Raw genomic sequence first — 19251 nt, forward strand, 5'->3', positions numbered from 1 at the left:
AGAACAGATACACGGGTGGTACTTCTCAAAGGACAGCAGAAGATATGGGAAATTGACATGGCTGAGTAAGGACCTGCTGAGCAAATTAAGGGAAAAGAAGAAAATGTACAGGCAGTAGAAATGGGGATGAGTGGCCTGGGAAGAATATAGGGATGCTGTCCAGACATGCAGAGATGGAAGCAGGAAAGCCAAGGTGCAGATCAACTGAACTTATTGAGAGATGTGAAAAATAACAGGAGATTCTACATACATATTGGTCAAAGAGAAAGGTAAAGAAGATTGTACTTCCTCTATTAAATGAGAAGGTAGAACTGCCTTCAATGGACATCGAGAAGGCTGAGGTACTCAGCAAGTTCTTTGCCTCAGTCTTTACTGCTAGTTTAACTTCCCATGTCTCTTGAGTTACTCGGTCTTCAGGCAGAAGGTGCAGGAGTAAAATCCCTATTGCTATAAGCATAGAGCAAGTTCAAGACCACTGTGAGACTGATTGATGTTGTACAAGTCTATAAGGCCTGACAACATGCATCCCAGGGTAGTAAAGAAACTGAATGATGTAGTTGCCAAGCCATTCTCCATCATATCTGAAAAGTCATGGCCGTTGGGAGAAGTTCCTGGTGGCAGAAGAGAAATATCACTCCCATTCTAAAGAAAGGGAGCAAGAAAGACCTGGGGAACTACAGGCCTGTCAGTCTCACATCTGTACTTGTGGAGATCATGGAATAGGTCCTCCTGGAAGCTGTGTTAAGGCATATGCATTCAGGACAGCATAAGGGCATGTTATCATGCATGATCAGCCTGGTGGCCTTCTATGATGGAGTGACAGTATTGGTGCACAAAGGAAAGGCAACTGATATAATCTACCTGGACTTCTGCCTTTGATATGGTCCTACACCACATTCTTATCTATAAATTGGAAAGAAATGAATTTGAAAGGTGGACTTTTTGATGGATAAAGAATTGGTTGGAAGGTCACAGCCAGATGGTTGTGGTCATTAAACCTATGTCCAAGTGGAGACCAGTGACAAGTTATGTCCCCCAGAGGTCCATCTAGGGACAGGTGCTCTTCAACTTCTTTATCAATGATCTGGATAGTGATATTGAGCACACTCTCAGCAAGTCTGCTTATGGCACCAAGCTGAGTGGTGCAGTGGCTTCTAGAAAGGCTTGGAAAGAGGGCCCATGAGAACCTATTGAGACTGAACAAGACCAAGTGTAAGGTGTTGGGTTCGACTTGGGTAAGAGCAATCTCAGAGATGTGTACAGAGAGAAGAACTCACTGGGAACAGCCCTGTGGAGAAGGACTTGGGTGTCCTTGTGGACAAAAAGTTGTACATGAGCCAGCAGTGTGCACTCAGAGCCCAGAAGGTCAACTGTATCCCAGCCTGCATCAAAAGAGATATGGCCAGCAGGGTGAGGAGGTGATTATCCCACTCTGCTCTACCCGACTGCATTCGGGAGTAGGTCCCCCAGCACAAGATGTGGAGTTGTTGGAGCAGGTCCAGAGGAAGGCCACAAAGATTATCTGAGGACTGCAGCACCTCTCCTCTAAAGAAAGGTTGAGAAAACTTTGCTTGTTAATCCTGAGGAAAAGAAGGCCCCAGGAAGATCTCACATTCCGGTACCTGATGGGAGCTTATACACAGGCCGGAGACTGACTTTTTACATGGTCTGATAATGACAGAACAAGGGGGAATGCCTTTAAACTAAAAGAGGGGATATTTAAGTGAAAGATTCAGATGAAATTTTTTACTCAGAGAGTGGTGAGGCGCTGGAGCAGGTTGCTCAGAGAACTTGTGGACTCCCTGTTTCTGGAAGTGTTCAAGACCAGGTCATGTTCTGATGCATAACTTAAATAAACCCAGCATGCCTATGATATGGTGAAGTTTTCTACCCATGGATAGAGTATTCTGTGACAAGAGTCTTTTTCACCTTCTTCTCTGAGACATACTTCCTCACCAGCTTACAAGCCTAATGGGATATAGACACATACTCATGTCAATTAAATCAAAGAACAAAATCTGGGTACTTGAGAAGAATGGAGAGAGGAGTCTTTATTTAGTACTTAATCACTGATGGTTGGGCACTTTGCGAACATACAGAGTTTGACGGAAAGGGAACTCCTTCATGTTCACTTCACAGTATAGCTGAGGTTGGCAAGGACTTCTGAGTCTACCTAGTCCAACTCCTACTCAAGCTGATTCACCCAGAGCAGTTTCTTCAGGACCATGTTCAAGTGGCTTTTGAAATTCTCCAAGGAGAAGATTCCACAACATCTCTGAACAACTTGGGTCAGTGGTCTGTCGCCCAATATAAAAAAAAGTGATGTTTAGACAGGATTTCTTGCGTTGAAGTTAGAGCCCACTGCCTCTTGTCCTGGCATTGGGCACCACTGAAAAAAAAACAGGCTCAGTCCTCTTTGCACCCTCCCTTATACTCCATTATACTGTAAAAGATAAGATTGATTGTTAAGATCCCCCCACGCCTTCTCCAGGCTGAACAGTCTTAGCTTTCTGAGATTTTCCTCACAGGAGATAGGCTCCAGTTCCTTAACCATTTTTGTGGCCCTACATAGGACTCCTTCCAGTATATCCATTCCTCTCTTATACTGGGAGATCCAGCACTAGACACAGTACTTCATATATGGCCTCATCAGTGATGACTGGAGAGGAAGGGAAACTTCTCTTCACCTGCTGGCAATACTTTGTTTAATGTAGCCCTGGATACCGTTAAACTTCTTAACAGCAAGCATTTACACTTGATGGCCACCAGGACCCACTGGTCCTTTTCTGCAGAACTGCTTTCCACCTAGGTAACTTATAGTATGTCCTGATGCCAGGGGTTGTACCTTTCCAGGTGCAGGACTCTGCATATCTCTTGGCCTTCATGAGATTCTTGTCAGCTCACCTCTCCAATCTGTTGAGATCCCTCTGGATGGCAACATAGCCCACTGGTGAATTCATCACTCTCTCATTTTGTGTCATCTGCATACCTGCTGAGGATACACTCTGCCCCATTCATACTTCAAAGAAACAATGATGATACAGCACTGCTTGAACAGAGGGATGGACAAGATGACCTCCAGAGGCCCCTTTCAACCTCAGTTTTCTATGATCCTATGATATCAGGTCAGCAGTGAATTCTACAACTGTACTGAAAACCACTTCATTTTTCATTACAGCTGAAATCAGAAACCTTCAAGGAGAACCTTAAATTTATCATGACAGAAAAATAATTACAGTTGGCAAACTGAAGGATTCCAGAACGTCATGGGACATGTCCATTACAGCAGATCTGGACAGAAAGTCTTCAGAAAGGGTGCTTTACTAATAAATGATATTTACAACAGCTTCTAGTTGCATACTATACAAGATCATTCAGGCAAGTCAGACTACTGCAGAACAAGTCCCCAGCAGTGTGCAAAGCTCCTCTTCTCCATTTTAAACTTACTAAGCAGTCACACAGACAGATCACTGAATAAGATACAGTGTGAGTGTACACAGTTGGCTTTCTTATTCCCTTATAAACCGTCTCTCAGAAATGACCATGGTTTTGTTCCCTTGTCTTGGTAGTTAAAATCATCCTGAAATCCACTCCGGGAACCAATTAGTTCCCTAAAACTGCCAGTGCCAATGTCTGGTCATCATCCTCATTTGCTTATCTATTCTGAGAAAAATGGACCACCTCGCTCATTGTCAATGGAATTGTCTCTTAGCACAGATGTCACCTCTAGAACTCATGCCACATACATTTCCAATACTATTTCACATTTTTTCTCTCATCATCTCTACTGTCCATGAGCCTCAGAGGAGCTTCTTAACCAAATGTAAGTATTCTTTGGTACAAATCTTTCACTTCTGTTAACACACAGGAAGATGCACAGGTCACAAGGGGCAGGATCAACTTAACACACTGCTGGCCATGCAGCTGTATGAATTTAATTTACTTAGTTCAAGGGATGTTGAGTGGCAGTTATTTCTAAATCCACCAGGGAAAGCCTGAGATACAGTTCAGTCTTATGTTTGGCAGGTCAAAGAGGGATCTGAAGACTACCCTTACCTTCCCTAGGAAATGCTTGCGGTATAGCTTGGCTGTGGGGTCACTCTCCAGTTTCACCTTAACACTCCAGGGAAAGGGTACATCAGAGAGAGTTGGACTGGAGAGGTTGTGGCTTGTCCCTTCAATCCAGTAGCCCCCAAACTGGGGTAAGATAATGAGAGGATATGGCCACCCTTTCTGTAATACCTGTTTGGAAGGACATGAGGAGAACATGAAAGCTGAAAGGTCAATAGCCAAGAAGGCCAGTAGGCTGAAAGTTCAAGGGAAAAATCAGAGAAGAGAAGTACAGACTCACCTCATGGATGCTGGGGTAAGGAATATACTCTTCTTCTGTCTGAAATCAGAAGAGAATGTTAGCAAAAATTAGCAAAAGTGTGAGGGATCTTTTAAATTCTTTTCCTCTCATGATAGCACAAACTATGTCTTTAGCTTCTGCTCTGCCCTAGTCCACCTTTAGAGTTTTATTTTAGAATTTTAAGTTGGACTTTCTTTCCCAGGTCTCAGCATTGTAATATAAAACTTTGAGAACAAAAATCCATAAAAGCTAATTTTGAAGTTAACATGCTTGAGCTAGAACAGAAAAAAATTGAGAGGAAAAGTTTAAGGATAAAAATCTGTTTTTATTGGCCTAAAATTGAGAGAAGCACATCAGCTTTCTTGTAGCATCAGAGTCTTCAAGCAGACAATTCAAATAAATGCATTTTGTTTTCATAAATATTATTACGGGTCTTAAAATGAAAAAAATTTAATCAATTATTTTGTCAAAACTAGGATTTTTAATAATATTAAACACTTATTGGAATAACTGAAATCAGAAAAAGAAAAATACTGTCTTTCACGTACACAGTAACACCTCTCACAGCTAATTAAAATGAGTGTTTTTAAGCTCCCTATTCACTCCACACTGAAAATGCAGCGCCAGCCTGGTCAGTAATCATCTGTCATTATCAATAACTTAGGAGGCAACAATGACTGAGCCTGACCTTGAGAGGAGCTGGAAGGGAACATCTTTGTTCATCCAGACGACTCCCCTGGAAACAGAAAGTCATGGACAGTGAATCCTGTGTTTCAGCATGTTTGTTTCATTTACCCTCTGCATTCTTCTCCATATTCTCAACTTGTATGTTTTTGTTCTTTATAATCTTCTGTTTTAAGCAAATTGGGAAGTTTGGAATAAGCAGGAGGAGTGAAGATGGAACTTGGCCAGGCTATTCCTAATTTGGCATTAAAACTCAAAAGCCTTACAATTCCTTAAAAGCATATATATTTTTCCAGTCTCTTTAAGCTACTCCTTATTCAAACAATAAATAAACAAAGATTTATTGATAGAAAAAAGTATTCATAGAATAGTATTTCAGACTTTTTCTCACAGTTTTAGAGTTCCCTCTCCCTTGAAGATACCACACCATCAGGCAGAGCAAAAAAGTTCAGAGAAAGTTTAAGAAAAGTAAGAAATTTTTTGAGTATTAGGCAAGACTTTGGAAAGTTTATATGCCTTCCTTCCATTCACATAATGGAATAAATCTGTCTCTTGGAGGCAAAAGAGAAAATGAGAATCACTTTCCATGCTTACATCTGATTAGTGCAAAGAGTTTTATGGCACAGTCCTGTTTATCTCCTTTACTTGTTATGCAACTTTAACTGGGCATATGCAACTGGATGCCTAGTTTCTTCCTCCATCAGTAAATGCCTTTCTTATCGAAGGCTATTTCATTCTCTGCCTTCTCACTATGGCAAGAGTTTGCTTACTTCCAACACACTTCTGCAGCAGAAACACAGTAACAGAAGCATTAGTCATGAGAACCCTCAGTGCTGACCAAGCAGAGGTTGAGAACAAAAGAAGTCAAAAAGACATGGGAACCTATGCTGATATTAGTCCAAGTAGGCGTAAGTACAGAGAGACAAGATGCATAATTTGCACAGACAGATAGGAAGCCAAAGACCAGGATTGTAGCTTTCTCTGACACAATGTATGTAAGAATTAATAATTAATTACTGACATCAGTATCCTCCAACTCTCATACAGGAATGTGATGCTGTAACTATTTTTTTATACACCTTCAATGACAGCTTAATGTAACGGTTAATGGACAGGATAAGCAGCTCCTGACCTTCATTCTGACAATAAGAAGAATCTCATTCATAACAGCCACGTCTATGTGAGCATTTTACAGTGAAACAATCTTGTAAATGTATCTGATAGAAATATATAAATCTGAAATAACTTTTCTACTTTACATACAGTAAAAATGTAAGATATTTAAGGGCAAAAGTTTGAGGACAGTGTTCCAGTCCTATAAGGTGAAAAGACCTGCCAGCAGAGCAACAGTGTTAACACTGAGCAATAGCAGTACTAACATTGAGTATTAATAAGGATCAGGATGCTTTTTTTTCTTTTCCTTTGCTATTTCTGAAAGAAAAAGATATCCATTATACATTAAAACAAACAAACAAAAACAAACAAACAAAAAGCCCACTTAGGTTTAAAAAAAGAAAGAAAAAAAGAAAGAAAAATGACCTGATGAGTTGTGAAATCAAAATGGAATAGGGCTGAAGTAAACTTTACCTTTGTATGGAGGTAGTAATAGCCATTTTGTATTTGGGCAGGTCATGGAAGTGTACATAGAGTACACAAAGTGCAAACGGGTGTTCAGTTAATGTGACATGGAGTTTTACTTGTCAGTGTACTGGGCTGAGACTCAGGAGAAAGGCTAGGTTCTGAAGTAGGTGTCTCCGGAACAGAATTTTGCGGCAAGAAAAGACTATGTTCTCTCAAAATAAGGTTCAGACATGAGAGACACAGAAGTGCAAGGCAGCCCCAGTTTTCTGGAACAAACTGCGGGGACAAGCTTTCTGTGCACTGGGGGATTTTTGCATGTGGAAATGGAGTCTGGGAAACTGCGATGTTGCAAGGTCTCTCTTCTTTGGCATTCTTGACAGATCTGATAACTGCAAAAGGTTTCCAGTTTCAAAGGAGGTCCTAGTGGATGACCAGTATCTCAGCCTGAGGGAAAACATCTTGAGATGCTGTAAGTCAGTGTATTAGAGTTTCTGCAGAGAAAAGAGAAAGAACATGCCAGCACATTCCATGCTAGACTGCCCATAGTTAAAGGAGCTCCTCTTAACAATCACTCCTCTAGAGCAAAGCAAAGATCCAATGTAGCTCAGGTTGTATAGTGCAAAACCTTATTTTAGTACAAAATAAAAGACAGGAATTATGAATCATCCTACGTGTTACGTTAGATCACAGTTAACCATAGTATTATAAAGAAATGTTAACAATCAGATAGAGTATTGGCAGACTGTAAGGATGCTCTGAGAACATATAATCTGAAAAGAAAAAAAAAAAGCTTTAAAAATTCAGTTGCTAGATATATAAACTATTAGTATTATACTATCACTTAATTTGGCAGAGGAAAGATGTTTTTCCCTTTTGTATTTCATTTCACATTGCAGTGTATACATCTGAATGCACGCTTTTTAATAAAAGAATTAAGCCAGAGTCTTCCTTGCTTGTGCAAGTTAAAGCTGACCTTGCTAAATGCAGTTACATTAACACATGTAAATGTCCTACTAATCACCTGTCATTAGCATCTGCTACCCAGCAGAAAGTTTCTTGAAGATTTTGAAGACTGTGCCAGAAATCCCTTTATGCAACTTTGATTTTCTCTCAAAATCATAATTCTGAAAAGAACACTCTGTATACAGTATATATAATGTGTATAGCTCTTCCATCATGCAAGTTCTAGAAATGAACACAGGAAAACAGTTTTGAGACTTCATACAGAAGCTTGGACCTAGAAAACCAGATATTCTTCAAGTCTAAATTGAAGGTTGTTGGGATTGAAATGACAACATAAAGAGCAGCAGATGGTTTGGCTGAAAAAAACAAAAAAAAAAAAAAAGTGTCCAAAGCCTGACAGAATGATTTCTCATTACCTGCATTTTTTCAATCATCTCAAACAAGTCCACAGTCTGTGGGGAAAAAAAAAAAAATGGACAACAGGGAAAATAATTTAACACTTGCAAAAGTTAATGTTATCTTCTGTAGTAAAACAGATACTAATCCAGCATCTCTTTCCATGTTTACATACAAACTATTTATTTTCTTACTGAAGACGAGAAGGAATCTTTCTGCATTTACTGATAGCAAGGACAATACAACTCTAAATAGTTTTCAGCTTACATTGCAAAAGTTTGACCTGCAACCTGATAGGACGGGAGTCAGGAATTCATATTTGTGAATGGGTTAAACTACAGGCCTGATACAATATACAGTAAAAAGGGATTAAACAAACAAGCTTAGGATTTTTATACAGAAGTGGACAATTATAGGTGTAACACAAGCATGCACACAAGCTTGCCTTCTGTCATTTCTTCTGCTCAGTAGTCCAATGCACATTCCAACCCTGAGACAAAGGAATGTAAACTGCCTTTACCTTGTTGGGAGCAGCAAAAGCAAGAGTAGATGGAATGCCTTGGATAGGAGAGTCTATAACATTACTGACACAACACACTCCCTCCTCAGAACTCCTGTGAGAGACAAAAGGAAAAATAAAAACTTCTAACTCTTGTCAAACACAAGAAACAAGCACTTGCCAGTGATGCTTTCCTTGCCTTCTGCTCTTTTTAGCTTCTTTCCAGACCATTTCTTGTCCCGGAGAAGCTATCATTCCCTGTCAGTTTATTTATAACCTGCAAAGTTCCTGAATAAATCAGCAAAAAAAGGCAAAGTGAAATTAGCACAGACGTGGCTGGAAACAAACCCTAGGTTTCACATGCAATACAGGACCAAAGCACTTTGTAACTCAGTCACAGAAATGTTTGTTATGTAATCATGCGTCATGATCATGAATTGTTACCCCCAGGTCTTAGATGCATGATCCTTACCACCATTTAGAGATCAGTATCTGGAAGTGGCAAAGACTCTTGCCTTGAAACAAGTGTCTGTATTTCCTACTGTACGTAAGAACTACTTTATGTGATTACAAAGTTATGCTCTCATTAGAGGCTTCAAGTATCTCTATGCTCCTCAATTCTCTGACAATTCACAATATATTTTGGTAGTCCACTTGTGTCATGTAACTTGTATATAGTCTCGATCTTGATCTTGATTACAGAGTAATGCAAACCTTCCATCCATACATTTTTCCTAACACTGAAATGAGAGAGCTATGCTATACATCTAAAGATTAAACTAATGTGGGAGGAAAGACCGAGAAGTTAGCCTCAACATACCCAAAAAAATACTGTAATAGTTAAATGACAAATGTATTTAAAATTAATATTAATTTCACTATTAATTGAATTTCATTCATAGTATTATTAAATATTAATACTATATATCCATGTGCTTTATTTATCACTTCTATTCATATAGTTATAGCATACCTAGGACTAACAAAATACACGTCCAAGGCAGTATATGTAACATGTTCATTACTTGTTTTGGAAAACTGAAGGCTCTGTTCTGTAATACCTAAAAACTAACAGCTAAATCTGAAAATTTCTAATTTTCAGAAACTAGTCATAACCAGAGAAATCTAACAGTAGATCTTGCATGCAAATGGATGCCATGGAGCCTTGCTGGATGCTACAGTTTTTCTTTTGCATGCCACTGTTTTGATTCCTGAATCATTCAGTAAGGAGTAAGTTACATACCTATAACATAGAAATTTGGCAGATTTTGCATGAGATCAGTGAGATTAGTCCTGCTCCTGTTCTCCTGCCATAAATTTAGCTCCCTATTTTGGGCTGACTAAAGCATTACTCAGAGGAACTGCTCCTTACCATTCAATCCCTGCACAGTTCTAATGTCAAAATGCAGCGGATGACACGATCACAGGCCTTACCATGCACTTAGAGATACTATCAATTCTCCAAATATCTCAGGAACGTATGGAGGAACTTTAAAAATCCAGAAGAATGATTTAGAATTGATGCTACCTTTCAAAGAATATCTCAAAACTTCAGGGCTATTGTTACTATCGCTTGAATGTTCAAGTAAATGTTGGACACTGACAATAAATCACTTGCACTGTAGTCTCTAGAACAAAGCCCACGTGTGTAATTACAAAGCAGAAATATCACTGTCAGAGAGCAGAACACTGTTTCTGAAAAATAAGAATAATTCTGCAGGTTGGGAGAGCAAATAAGTACACAATATGTACAATGAAATGCATTTTTGCTGAAACTTTAATTTTATGAAAAGGCAGTAAGGGGAAGCAGAGGCTATGGAACAGACTGAAGGCTAGAACAGGATTTTATTAGTGACAATAACCAATGCGTTAACTTCAAGGAATTATCTGAACTAAGAGTAGGCCTTCCACTTGGGTCACAGTAACCCCAAGTATCAATACAACCTGAGGATGAAAGGGTAGAGCACAGCTCTACTGAAAAACATTTTGGGGGTACTAATGGATGGCAAACTGGATACAAGCCAGTAATGTGCACTTGTATCCCAAAAGCCAACCATATCATGGGCTGCATCAAAAAAAGCGTGGTCAGCAGATCAAGGGAAGTCATCTGGCCACTCTGTATTATGCTGGTGAGACCTCACCTGGTGTGCTGTGTCTAGATGTGGAGTCCTCAGTATAGGACAAACACGGGCCCATTGGGGCATGTCCAGAGGAAGGCCACAAAAATGATGGAACACTTCCCCTACAAGGACAGGCTGAGAGGGATGGGGCTTAAACTAAAAAAGGGGATATTTAGACTGAACATAAGGAAAAAAGTTTTTTACAACAGGGGTAGTAAAGCACTGGAACCAAATACCCAGAGAACTGGTGGATGGATGTCCCATCCCTGGAGACATTCAAGGTCAGGTTGGACGGGGCTCTGAGTAACCTGATCTATCTGTAGACGTCCCTGTTCACTGCAGGGGAGTTACACTAGATGACTTTTAAAGGTTCCTTCTAACTCAAATGACTCTACAATTCTATTCCACTGCTAAAGACTCAATTCTGAAATGGTGCAAGAAGAACCTCTGCAGACTTCTAAGCTAGTACCTCCACACACACAACTCTGCTAATGCCCTTTGCTCCTGTCTTGCAGCATCCTCTGCTATTTCAGTCCCAGGATCCCCATACAGATCTACAAAAATAGTTTCTACCTATTATAACTAAGCCAGATCAACAACAAATTCTATGCTATTATTTGTTCTGAAAGAAACAAAAATTGGCTTCAGTGGGTTTAATAAAGCCTTTCATCTATGTGGTAAAGTCTCACCCTGCTTCCTTTCATGAACAGGAGCACCTCGGCCAACCCCTCTCACCTTCCCGGAGCCACAAAAGGACACCAGGCACGAGGGCACCACAGCAGTCGCACACCCGGCTCACAGAGGGGCTGGCTTCGAAGCTGGACTTCCCAGCTCAGATCACGACACACACTTCTCACCTCATCAGCTCCCTTCCTTTTCAGTCAGCCTACAAGAGCTCCTCTACCCGCTCCCACCGCAAAACAGCCATCGCGGGGCAGGGTCCCATGCCAGCCTTACACCCGAGACCCTCTCAGCTGTTCCCCCACCCCGTCCCCAGGCTGCAGGCTGCAATGCAAACTGCCCAGGGAGAGCCGCTCAGTGTCCGTACGTACCCTCCGTCGGCTCCAACGGGAGAAGCGTGCTTTCGGGAAAACATGCCGGAACGGCTAAGGCAGCTCCCCTCTGTCCTCCTCAGGAGCTTCCTCTCCTCCCACCTCAGCACGGAGAAGGGCACAGGCTCCCTCCCTCCCTCGATTTCCCAAGCCAGGCTTCAAAGGAGAGACAGCAAAGAGCACCTCACAGCTGGGACGAGGCCCCAGCCGTGGGGCAGGAAGCTCCTGGGAAGATGGACATGGCATAGAGAGATAGAAAAGGAGGAGGAGGCAAGGAGAAAGAGAAGAAAACAGGGGATGGAGTGATGGCTCCTGCCTTTCCTTTGCAGATCAGTATAGTCATTCTACCTAGATTCCACCTCTCTAGGGGATCCATATCTCCCTTGTAGGACAGCTGAATCCAAGCGGCTGACTCCAGGTTGCTAATGACTGTAAAACACGCAGTATTAAACAGGGACACCTGAAGAATCCCTTATTCAACTCTTCTGCAGGGTAAGTTCTATTCACAAGGTTCCTTTTTGTATGCAGTGGAAAAAGTGAGCAACAAGGAAATCCTCCACAACTTCCGATTTGCTTCAAGGGAATACTAACAGGATATCAACCTCACTACCTTTGGTCTTAGGAGCTGATGTATATCAAATAATACAGAGAATTGACATTATTCTTCGTATGAAATAACTGGATGCTGTCACATGTAAGCAATTCACTCTCTAGCGGAGCTCAAATCTGCAGGTCAGAAACCCCATAAATACAAGAATTTGCATTTACTTGTGGCATGGTTAGATTGCCGCTCCTAATAAAAACTGAGGATGAAAAGATAAGTTCCATGTGTAGGCTGCCAGTATTAACTACTGCCCTCCCTAATAGCATAGTCATTAGCAGCAGCAACAGCAAGACTGGATGTGGTGAAAGCAAAGTACACATCTCTGTCTTTCTGACATCCTTCAGAAGCTTAAAACTAACTTTGTTCACACTCTAGGCTCAGCTTTCATTTGACAACCTCACAGGTTTACCTAATCTCCTGTACAACTGCAGTTGTGCACAGAGCCCTCAAAATCCAGAAGCAAATCAGCTAAAACAGTTACTATATGCTTTAATTGCTGTTCTAAGTAGCATTCTTTAATACTAGCCACATGAATAAATCACTTTCACATGTAAGTGAATCACAAGCCCTCTTACCCCTTTCTGTTCCTTAACTTACAATCAAGCTAACAATTGTTGCTGTTCATGCAGCTGATACAACAGTATCACCTAATATAAGCTTTTAGTTGTATTAAGTAGACTCAGCTCATACTGATAGTTGCGTTCTTACATGAATTCTGCTTATTTATAGTCTAATAATACATATATTTATCTAATTTGCATGAGTCATTCTGCATACTATAATTTTGTTGTGGTTTTTTGTTTGTTGTTTTTTTTTTAAGAGACTAGCACACAAGCTTCTATTCTTTTAGGTATCCTTGTAGGTATGTTAATATATGTAATTCAATAACCAGCATCTACAGTTTTTGCTACATATTTTCCTCATTTTTATTAACAGACTTTTTTTATAACTGCACTAGCATTTTATGCAGCTCACATAGGAAAAGTCTGGATTAGAACATTGAACCTGATCTCTGCAGTTTTATCAATTATGTGAGTCATTCTAGGAACATCAGAAGCTCCACGGAAGCTATGCAGTACCAGCATATTCTTCAATAGTAAACTCTACAGAGCAGAAACTCTTTTTTTTTTTTTTCCCCTGTATTTATTACTGCAATATTACATTCCGTCATCTCAAGTTCATAGACAGAAACACATATGTTCTCACACCAGATGTTTCCACAGATGTATGTGCACAGCTTCTAAATAGCATACTGGATAGAAACACAGCACCTCCGACAACCCGCTTGAATTCATTATTCTATGCCAAAGGTTGACAGAACGAGAGCAGAATCTCTTTGAGTCTTGACAGACCCTCTTTCATGCCCCTCCATCTCTTCAGTTTATATAATTTCCTACATGCACAACTGCTCTCCCTATCTCCTCCCTCCCCTTCGCCTCTCTCCCGCTGCACAATGCGGTATAGCACAATGCCTAAAGCTTTAAAAAGCAGACGCTGTCCCTCCTGGGGCTTAAACTGCTTCAAGATCCATCCGTTACACAATGCACAGCAAGCAGCAGAGATCTAAAACTACCCCCCTCCAGCTGTTTTTACACCCATTCCTTCTAGATGCAAAATATATTTAATTGGTATCATATGCAAGGAGAGAATAAAAGCAGCTAAGCTGTTCATCCCCTACCTGAGCAAGGTTCTCTCATCCCCAGCTGGCAAGCGGATGGAGACAGGGAACCCAGCTGCTCCCACATAAACTCTCCTTTCCTTGCACTATAAATTATTCACATAGGTTGCAGCATCCTCCCTCTCTCTTCCTCCCTGCCTCCCTCCCTCCCTTGCTTTCTCTTACACCGCCCCCACCTGCAGATGAATGGAGGCTGAGCAGGTCGCTGCTGTCATAGTTGAAATGAGAGATCACTGAAGACAGAACAGGCAGACCTAAGTACAGCTGCTCTCTGAAGCTGAGAGGATTGGTCCTAGAGGAAGGGGCCAAACTGGCATCTGCCTAGGTGGAGCACGGGCAGCTCTGTGAACCCAAATACTGCAACCTGCACTTCTGACACCAGACCCACAGTGATGCCCTGTAAAAATCAGTGAGTTTTTTTTTCACATAGAAAGCTCATTTTTGTGGTTCTCTCAAGAATAACAGCAGTTATTGGGTGTATCAAGTTATAATCAAGTTGAAGTTCTTCATCATCAGTTTCTATCAGAAGTTATCAAATTTATTAATAAGTCAGCAGGTAATTTTTCTTGGCACATATGAGAGATCTCTGAAAATCAGAGAGAGTTATTGGCATCCAGGAATTCTTGTCCTAAAGATATATCTCAGCTGCTCAACTACAGGATAAGGAGTTTGAAAACAAAATATATGATTCATAAGTCCATATTTTGCCAAGAGTAGTGCATTATATTTTGAATAATCATGTCTAAAAGAAAGGAGTTAGCTCCTGTGCTTTATTATACAACTAACTTCATAAATCAGTTTAATTATCTTAATAAATAATAATTTTCTTTAGACTGGACAAGTTCCTCAAAAGCAGTAACATGTGGATATAAAAAGACAGTATCAGCAAATTGTATGTGGAATTAAGGCAGAAATGAGAATTTCTGGATTGCCAGGACCACGTTAAAACAGGACTGACAGGTTTTTTTTACAGCAGAGGCAAATCTGTAGAGTGAGGATGGACTGAAGAGCACAGAAATAAAAATATGGCCCTTGTCTTACTCGGGTCAACAAGTTAAACATTTGCAGCAATGAAATTTAGCTGGACATGAGCCAATGGTATGGACTTGCAGCCCAGAAGACTAATTGTATCCTGGGATGCATCAGAAGAGGCATAGCCAGCAGAGAGAGGGAGGTGATTGTCCCCTTCTGCTTTGTCCTTGTGAGGCCCCGGGTAGACTACTGCATCCAGGTATGCGGTCTACAACACCAGAAACATGGAGCAGGTAGAGGGGAAGGCTACAGAGATGATCTGAGGGCCGTAGAACCTCTCCCATGAAAAACAGTTGGGGCAGCTGGGCTTGTTTAGTTTGGAGAAGGCTCCGGGGAGACCTCATTGTGGCATTCCTCTACCTGAAGTGAGCTTATAAACAGGAGAGAGACTGACTTTTTACACGAGAAGATAGTAATAGGACAGAGGAGAATGGTTTAAACTCAAAGAGAGGAGATTTTGATTAGATGCTAGGAGGAAATTTTTCTCTCAGTGGGTGGTGGAACAGTGGAACAGGCTGCCCAGAGAAGCTATGGATGCCCCATCCCCAGAGGCATTCAAGGCCTGGTTGCATGGAGCCCCGGACAGCCTGATCCATGAGTAGCAATCCTGTCCATGGCAGGAGCATTAGAACTAAATGACCTTTAAGGTCCTTTCCAACCCAAGCCATTCTATGATTCTATGAAATGGTATTCATATTTGGGGAATAAGCAGCCTAATCCAAACAGAATGACAGGGCGTATATGTGAACTTCTTGTGCTATGCATGTACCTACAGGTTTCCAAATCATCAGAAGAACTGCTACAAAGATACACTGGATGGGAAATAAGGGAGGTCAGGCCTGGAGGGATGCAGTATGAGCCAGAACCTTCTTTCCCTCCTGGACAGAAAGGCCATCTGACAATTAAGGGTCTTCTTTTTTCTTTCAGAATTATGCATAACGCAGCTTTCAGCTTTCACAGCTCACCAGTTTTTCACAGGTAATCTGAACCAGCTGGCAAGCATCTCCTAAAAGCCTGAAACTCTGAAGCTTTGAGGGAATTTTTTATTTTCTGACAGGGTAAAACTGGTTAAAGAAGTCAGAAGTACCAGGGTAGAAGGGAATAACCTCCACCAGGCCCCTCAAGCTGCAGAATCCCTAAAGGCATGACACTGCCAGACCAGAACCCCCATCCCAGACAGGAAACCCCTCCTTTTGGCAGGTTTCTGGAACAAGAGGAGGATGCAGCTGGCCCTTTAAAAGCACGAGCAACTGCTTATTTGTGTGACCAGCACAACCCACTGCAGTGCATGAGCTGGCTGGAAGCAGCTGCAAATTACTGTGCCTTAAAAATATCAGGGAAATCCAACATGGAATACACCTCGAGGTACAGAAGTTCACTTTTAAATGTACTCAGCAGGGGGGAATTTACGTGGTGCTGGATTCTTACGTCATCAGCGCTTGATGCATTATGAAATTATGTGGCTTAGTCACGTATTTTTATTCTTTCTTTTTCATTGAGAGAGGCCATATGACAACTTAGTCTTGACATTATTCTCAAGGCATAAAATAAGAGCCATCCTAAGAATATTTGTTATCCAAAGAGACTGCAAGGAACATATGTGTTTAGTCACATCCAAGATGTTTGTCAGAACTAGAAATTTAATTCCAATTAAATCCATTTTGCTTTAGTTTCACTTAGAAACATAGTTTCAGTTAGATCCTACATCTCTTCTTTGACCTACCAGAAGAAAACATGAAAACGTTCTCACAGGATAACAATTCAGATGCCATACAAACTGCAGTACTGTACAGTGTGGTCATGGCACAAACCAGAAATTATGATGTACTCTTGCTAATTCGGCAGCATCCATTAGGAAAGAAAACTCATGTCAGAGTTGGATAAAGCCTGCACTTACCACTAAGTAAACTGACAATTCACATCTTGCTGAACCGTGCCAAAATAAAAGCCAAATTCTTTTCAGCTCAGCTGTCTACTCACTTTAATGATGTAACAAAGAAAACACCCTTCCACTGACGTGTGAATGCACATGTGAATCTGAAACGTAACAACCATTTTTTCCAGAGGCAGAAAAAACAAAGCTTCCAGCTTCCTCTCTCTGAGGTCTGCTGCCTCTATAGCATGGCTGGAGAAAAACATGGTGAAAATCAGTGCTAAAGCAAGTGATGAAACAACCAGTGTTGCCTTTGAATAGAGAACATCTAACAAAGCAAAAGCAAACTTTATTAAAACATATTTTATGAATTTGTTTTCTTTATTATTTCTTTTCTCAACAACTTACTTCTCTGTGAACTTCCTCACTTGATTTGTTACCCTCTGTCCTCTCTTTTGGCTGTATCAGTGCATCTTGCATGTCCATCCAATAAGAAAATTAAAAAAAAAAAACACTTTTTTGGTTTTACTTGGTTAGCTTTTTGCCTTTTAGCAACTCAGAGCATGTTGGAAAGGCAACCTTATGTACTGGCAACATAAGCAGCAAGAATATAAGACTAGGAGCAGGGAAGCAGACAAAGGCACAAGAACTATACAACTACATTAAGTTTTCTCACTGCATATAATCTCCTTTGGCTTTATGTTTGCAGAAAAGGAAGGCAAACACTGTTCTCTAATAAAGCTGCTCAGCCTGCAGAAGTTTTATTCTCTCTTATTTCCAGCATCACTTAATAAATTCTAGTAAGTCAGTACATGAGAAGGGCCTGGCAGTGTGTGTGTCCTGGTGGCCAAGAAGACCAATGAGATCCTGGGGTGCATTAAAAAGATCACAGCCAGCAGGCCAAGGGAGGTGATCCTCCCCCTCTACTCTGGCCTGATCAAGCCTCACGTGGAGTACTGTGTCTGATTCTGGACTCCCTGGTACAAAAAAGTCAGGGATCTCCTGGAGAGAGTCCAGCAGAGGGCCACAAAGATGATAAAGGGCCTGGAGCATCTTCCCTATGAGGAAAGACTGGGTGACCTGGGTTTGTTCAACCTTCAGAAAAGAAGACCGAGAGAGGATCTTATTAATGTTTATAAATATCTCAAGTGCAAGAGAGAAAGGGACATGGCCAACATCTTTCCAGCGGTCTGTGGGGATAGGGCAAGGGGAAAGAGCCATTAACCAGAGCATAGGAAGTTCTGCACCAATATGCAAAGAAACTTCTTCATAGTGAGGGTGACAGAGCACTGGAACAGGCTGCCCAGAGAGGTTGTGAAGTCTCCTTCGCTGGAGATATTCAAGACCTTCTGGACACCCAACTGTACAGCCTGCTATAGGGACCCTGCTTTCACAGGCAGCTTGGACTTGATGATCTCTAGGGGCCCCTTCCAACACCTACAATTCTGTGATTTCGTGATCTTCTTGTGTTCTTTTGACTATTCTCAATTGATTTTCTAATTTCATTTAAACTATTTCTTTTTTCTCACTTCTTTTCACACTGGGTGTTCCACTTCATTCTTTCTCAGTATTCCAGAAGACAGATTTTAACAGACATCTTTCCTCCTCGCCTTTAGTCGCAGTCATGTTCTTTCCTCTTCTTTGTGATCCAAGTTAGGAGCTCTCAGATAGCACAAGAGGTGAAGTCACTCTTAGATTCTACTTAGTAGTGCAAACTGACAACTCACATCTTACATGTAGTAACATCTTTCAGCAACAGAACTACTGCACGTGCAGAGATCCTACAAAGTCCTCCAGCACAAAGTAAACAGTGAAAACAAGGTTGGGCTCTGTCATTAAATAAAAGCAGCTGCAGAAATTTTTTATCAGTGCTAATGAAATCTCAGGTTTGAAGCTCCTGCCATACAGAGGCTGAAGAATAAAAATTAAAAATAATAATAATAATAAATTTAAAAAAAAAAAAAAGAGGTTCACAGTCTTTGGAGTTTATTTGGTTGGGGTCTTTTTTAAGGGAAAAAGTTAAAAAATGTGACATAAATGAATTTCAGAAGTCTTAGGAGATAAAATCAAATATCACAACCTTGATAAACGTTTGTTACTTTTCCACGTTTCTCATGGCAGAAAATGAGGGACTTCTTCCTTAATTTCAAACACTTAGAAATTTTAAATATGTAGGCAGCCCTGAAAATTCTTATGCACCTCCTCTCTTTCAGAAAAGAGAAATCTTCTAGTCCTGCACAGCACACTAAGTTCTCTGACTTATTCTCTGCAAATCTAAGATTTTCAGGTATCCCTGAGACAGATGAGGAACTAGTAGCAGCAGCAGAAGCTCCTCTTATAGTATCAGCCCTTCTTTGAATTACATCTCTACTCTGACTGATAGAAAGAAGTCACTGCAGGTAGAAGACAGCCATGCCT

At 40.9% G+C, this 19251-nt stretch overlaps 1 protein-coding gene across 10 annotated transcripts in view; it reads right to left on the bottom strand.

Annotated features, from left to right (window-relative positions):
* The window catches only part of LOC122177272 (rap1 GTPase-activating protein 1-like), a 57696-nt gene that overhangs the window by 28181 nt on the left and 10264 nt on the right, over positions 1–19251 (bottom strand). For 7 of the 10 annotated variants that reach the window (XR_006178029.1, XR_006178031.1, XR_006178030.1 and 4 more), the window contains exons 1-5: positions 8496–8576; positions 7996–8031; positions 5040–5087; positions 4352–4390; positions 4057–4242 (exon numbers count right to left, since the gene is read on the bottom strand). Coding sequence is in view for 7 of the 10 variants with exons in the window: in XM_042866477.1 (XP_042722411.1) it covers positions 4057–4242; positions 4352–4390; positions 5040–5087; positions 7996–8013 (291 nt within the window). In the remaining 3 variants the exon portion in view is untranslated. Of the gene's footprint in view, positions 1–4056; positions 4243–4351; positions 4391–5039; positions 5088–7995; positions 8032–8420; positions 8590–19251 lie in introns of those variants that run through there. The other 3 variants (XM_042866482.1, XM_042866483.1, XM_042866478.1) reach the window with 2 other exon arrangements.

Source organism: Lagopus leucura, unplaced genomic scaffold (assembly GCF_019238085.1).
Source record: "Lagopus leucura isolate 7727_CA_CO unplaced genomic scaffold, USGS_WTPT01 Super-Scaffold_100001, whole genome shotgun sequence".
Classification (NCBI taxonomy): Eukaryota; Metazoa; Chordata; class Aves; order Galliformes; family Phasianidae; genus Lagopus; species Lagopus leucura.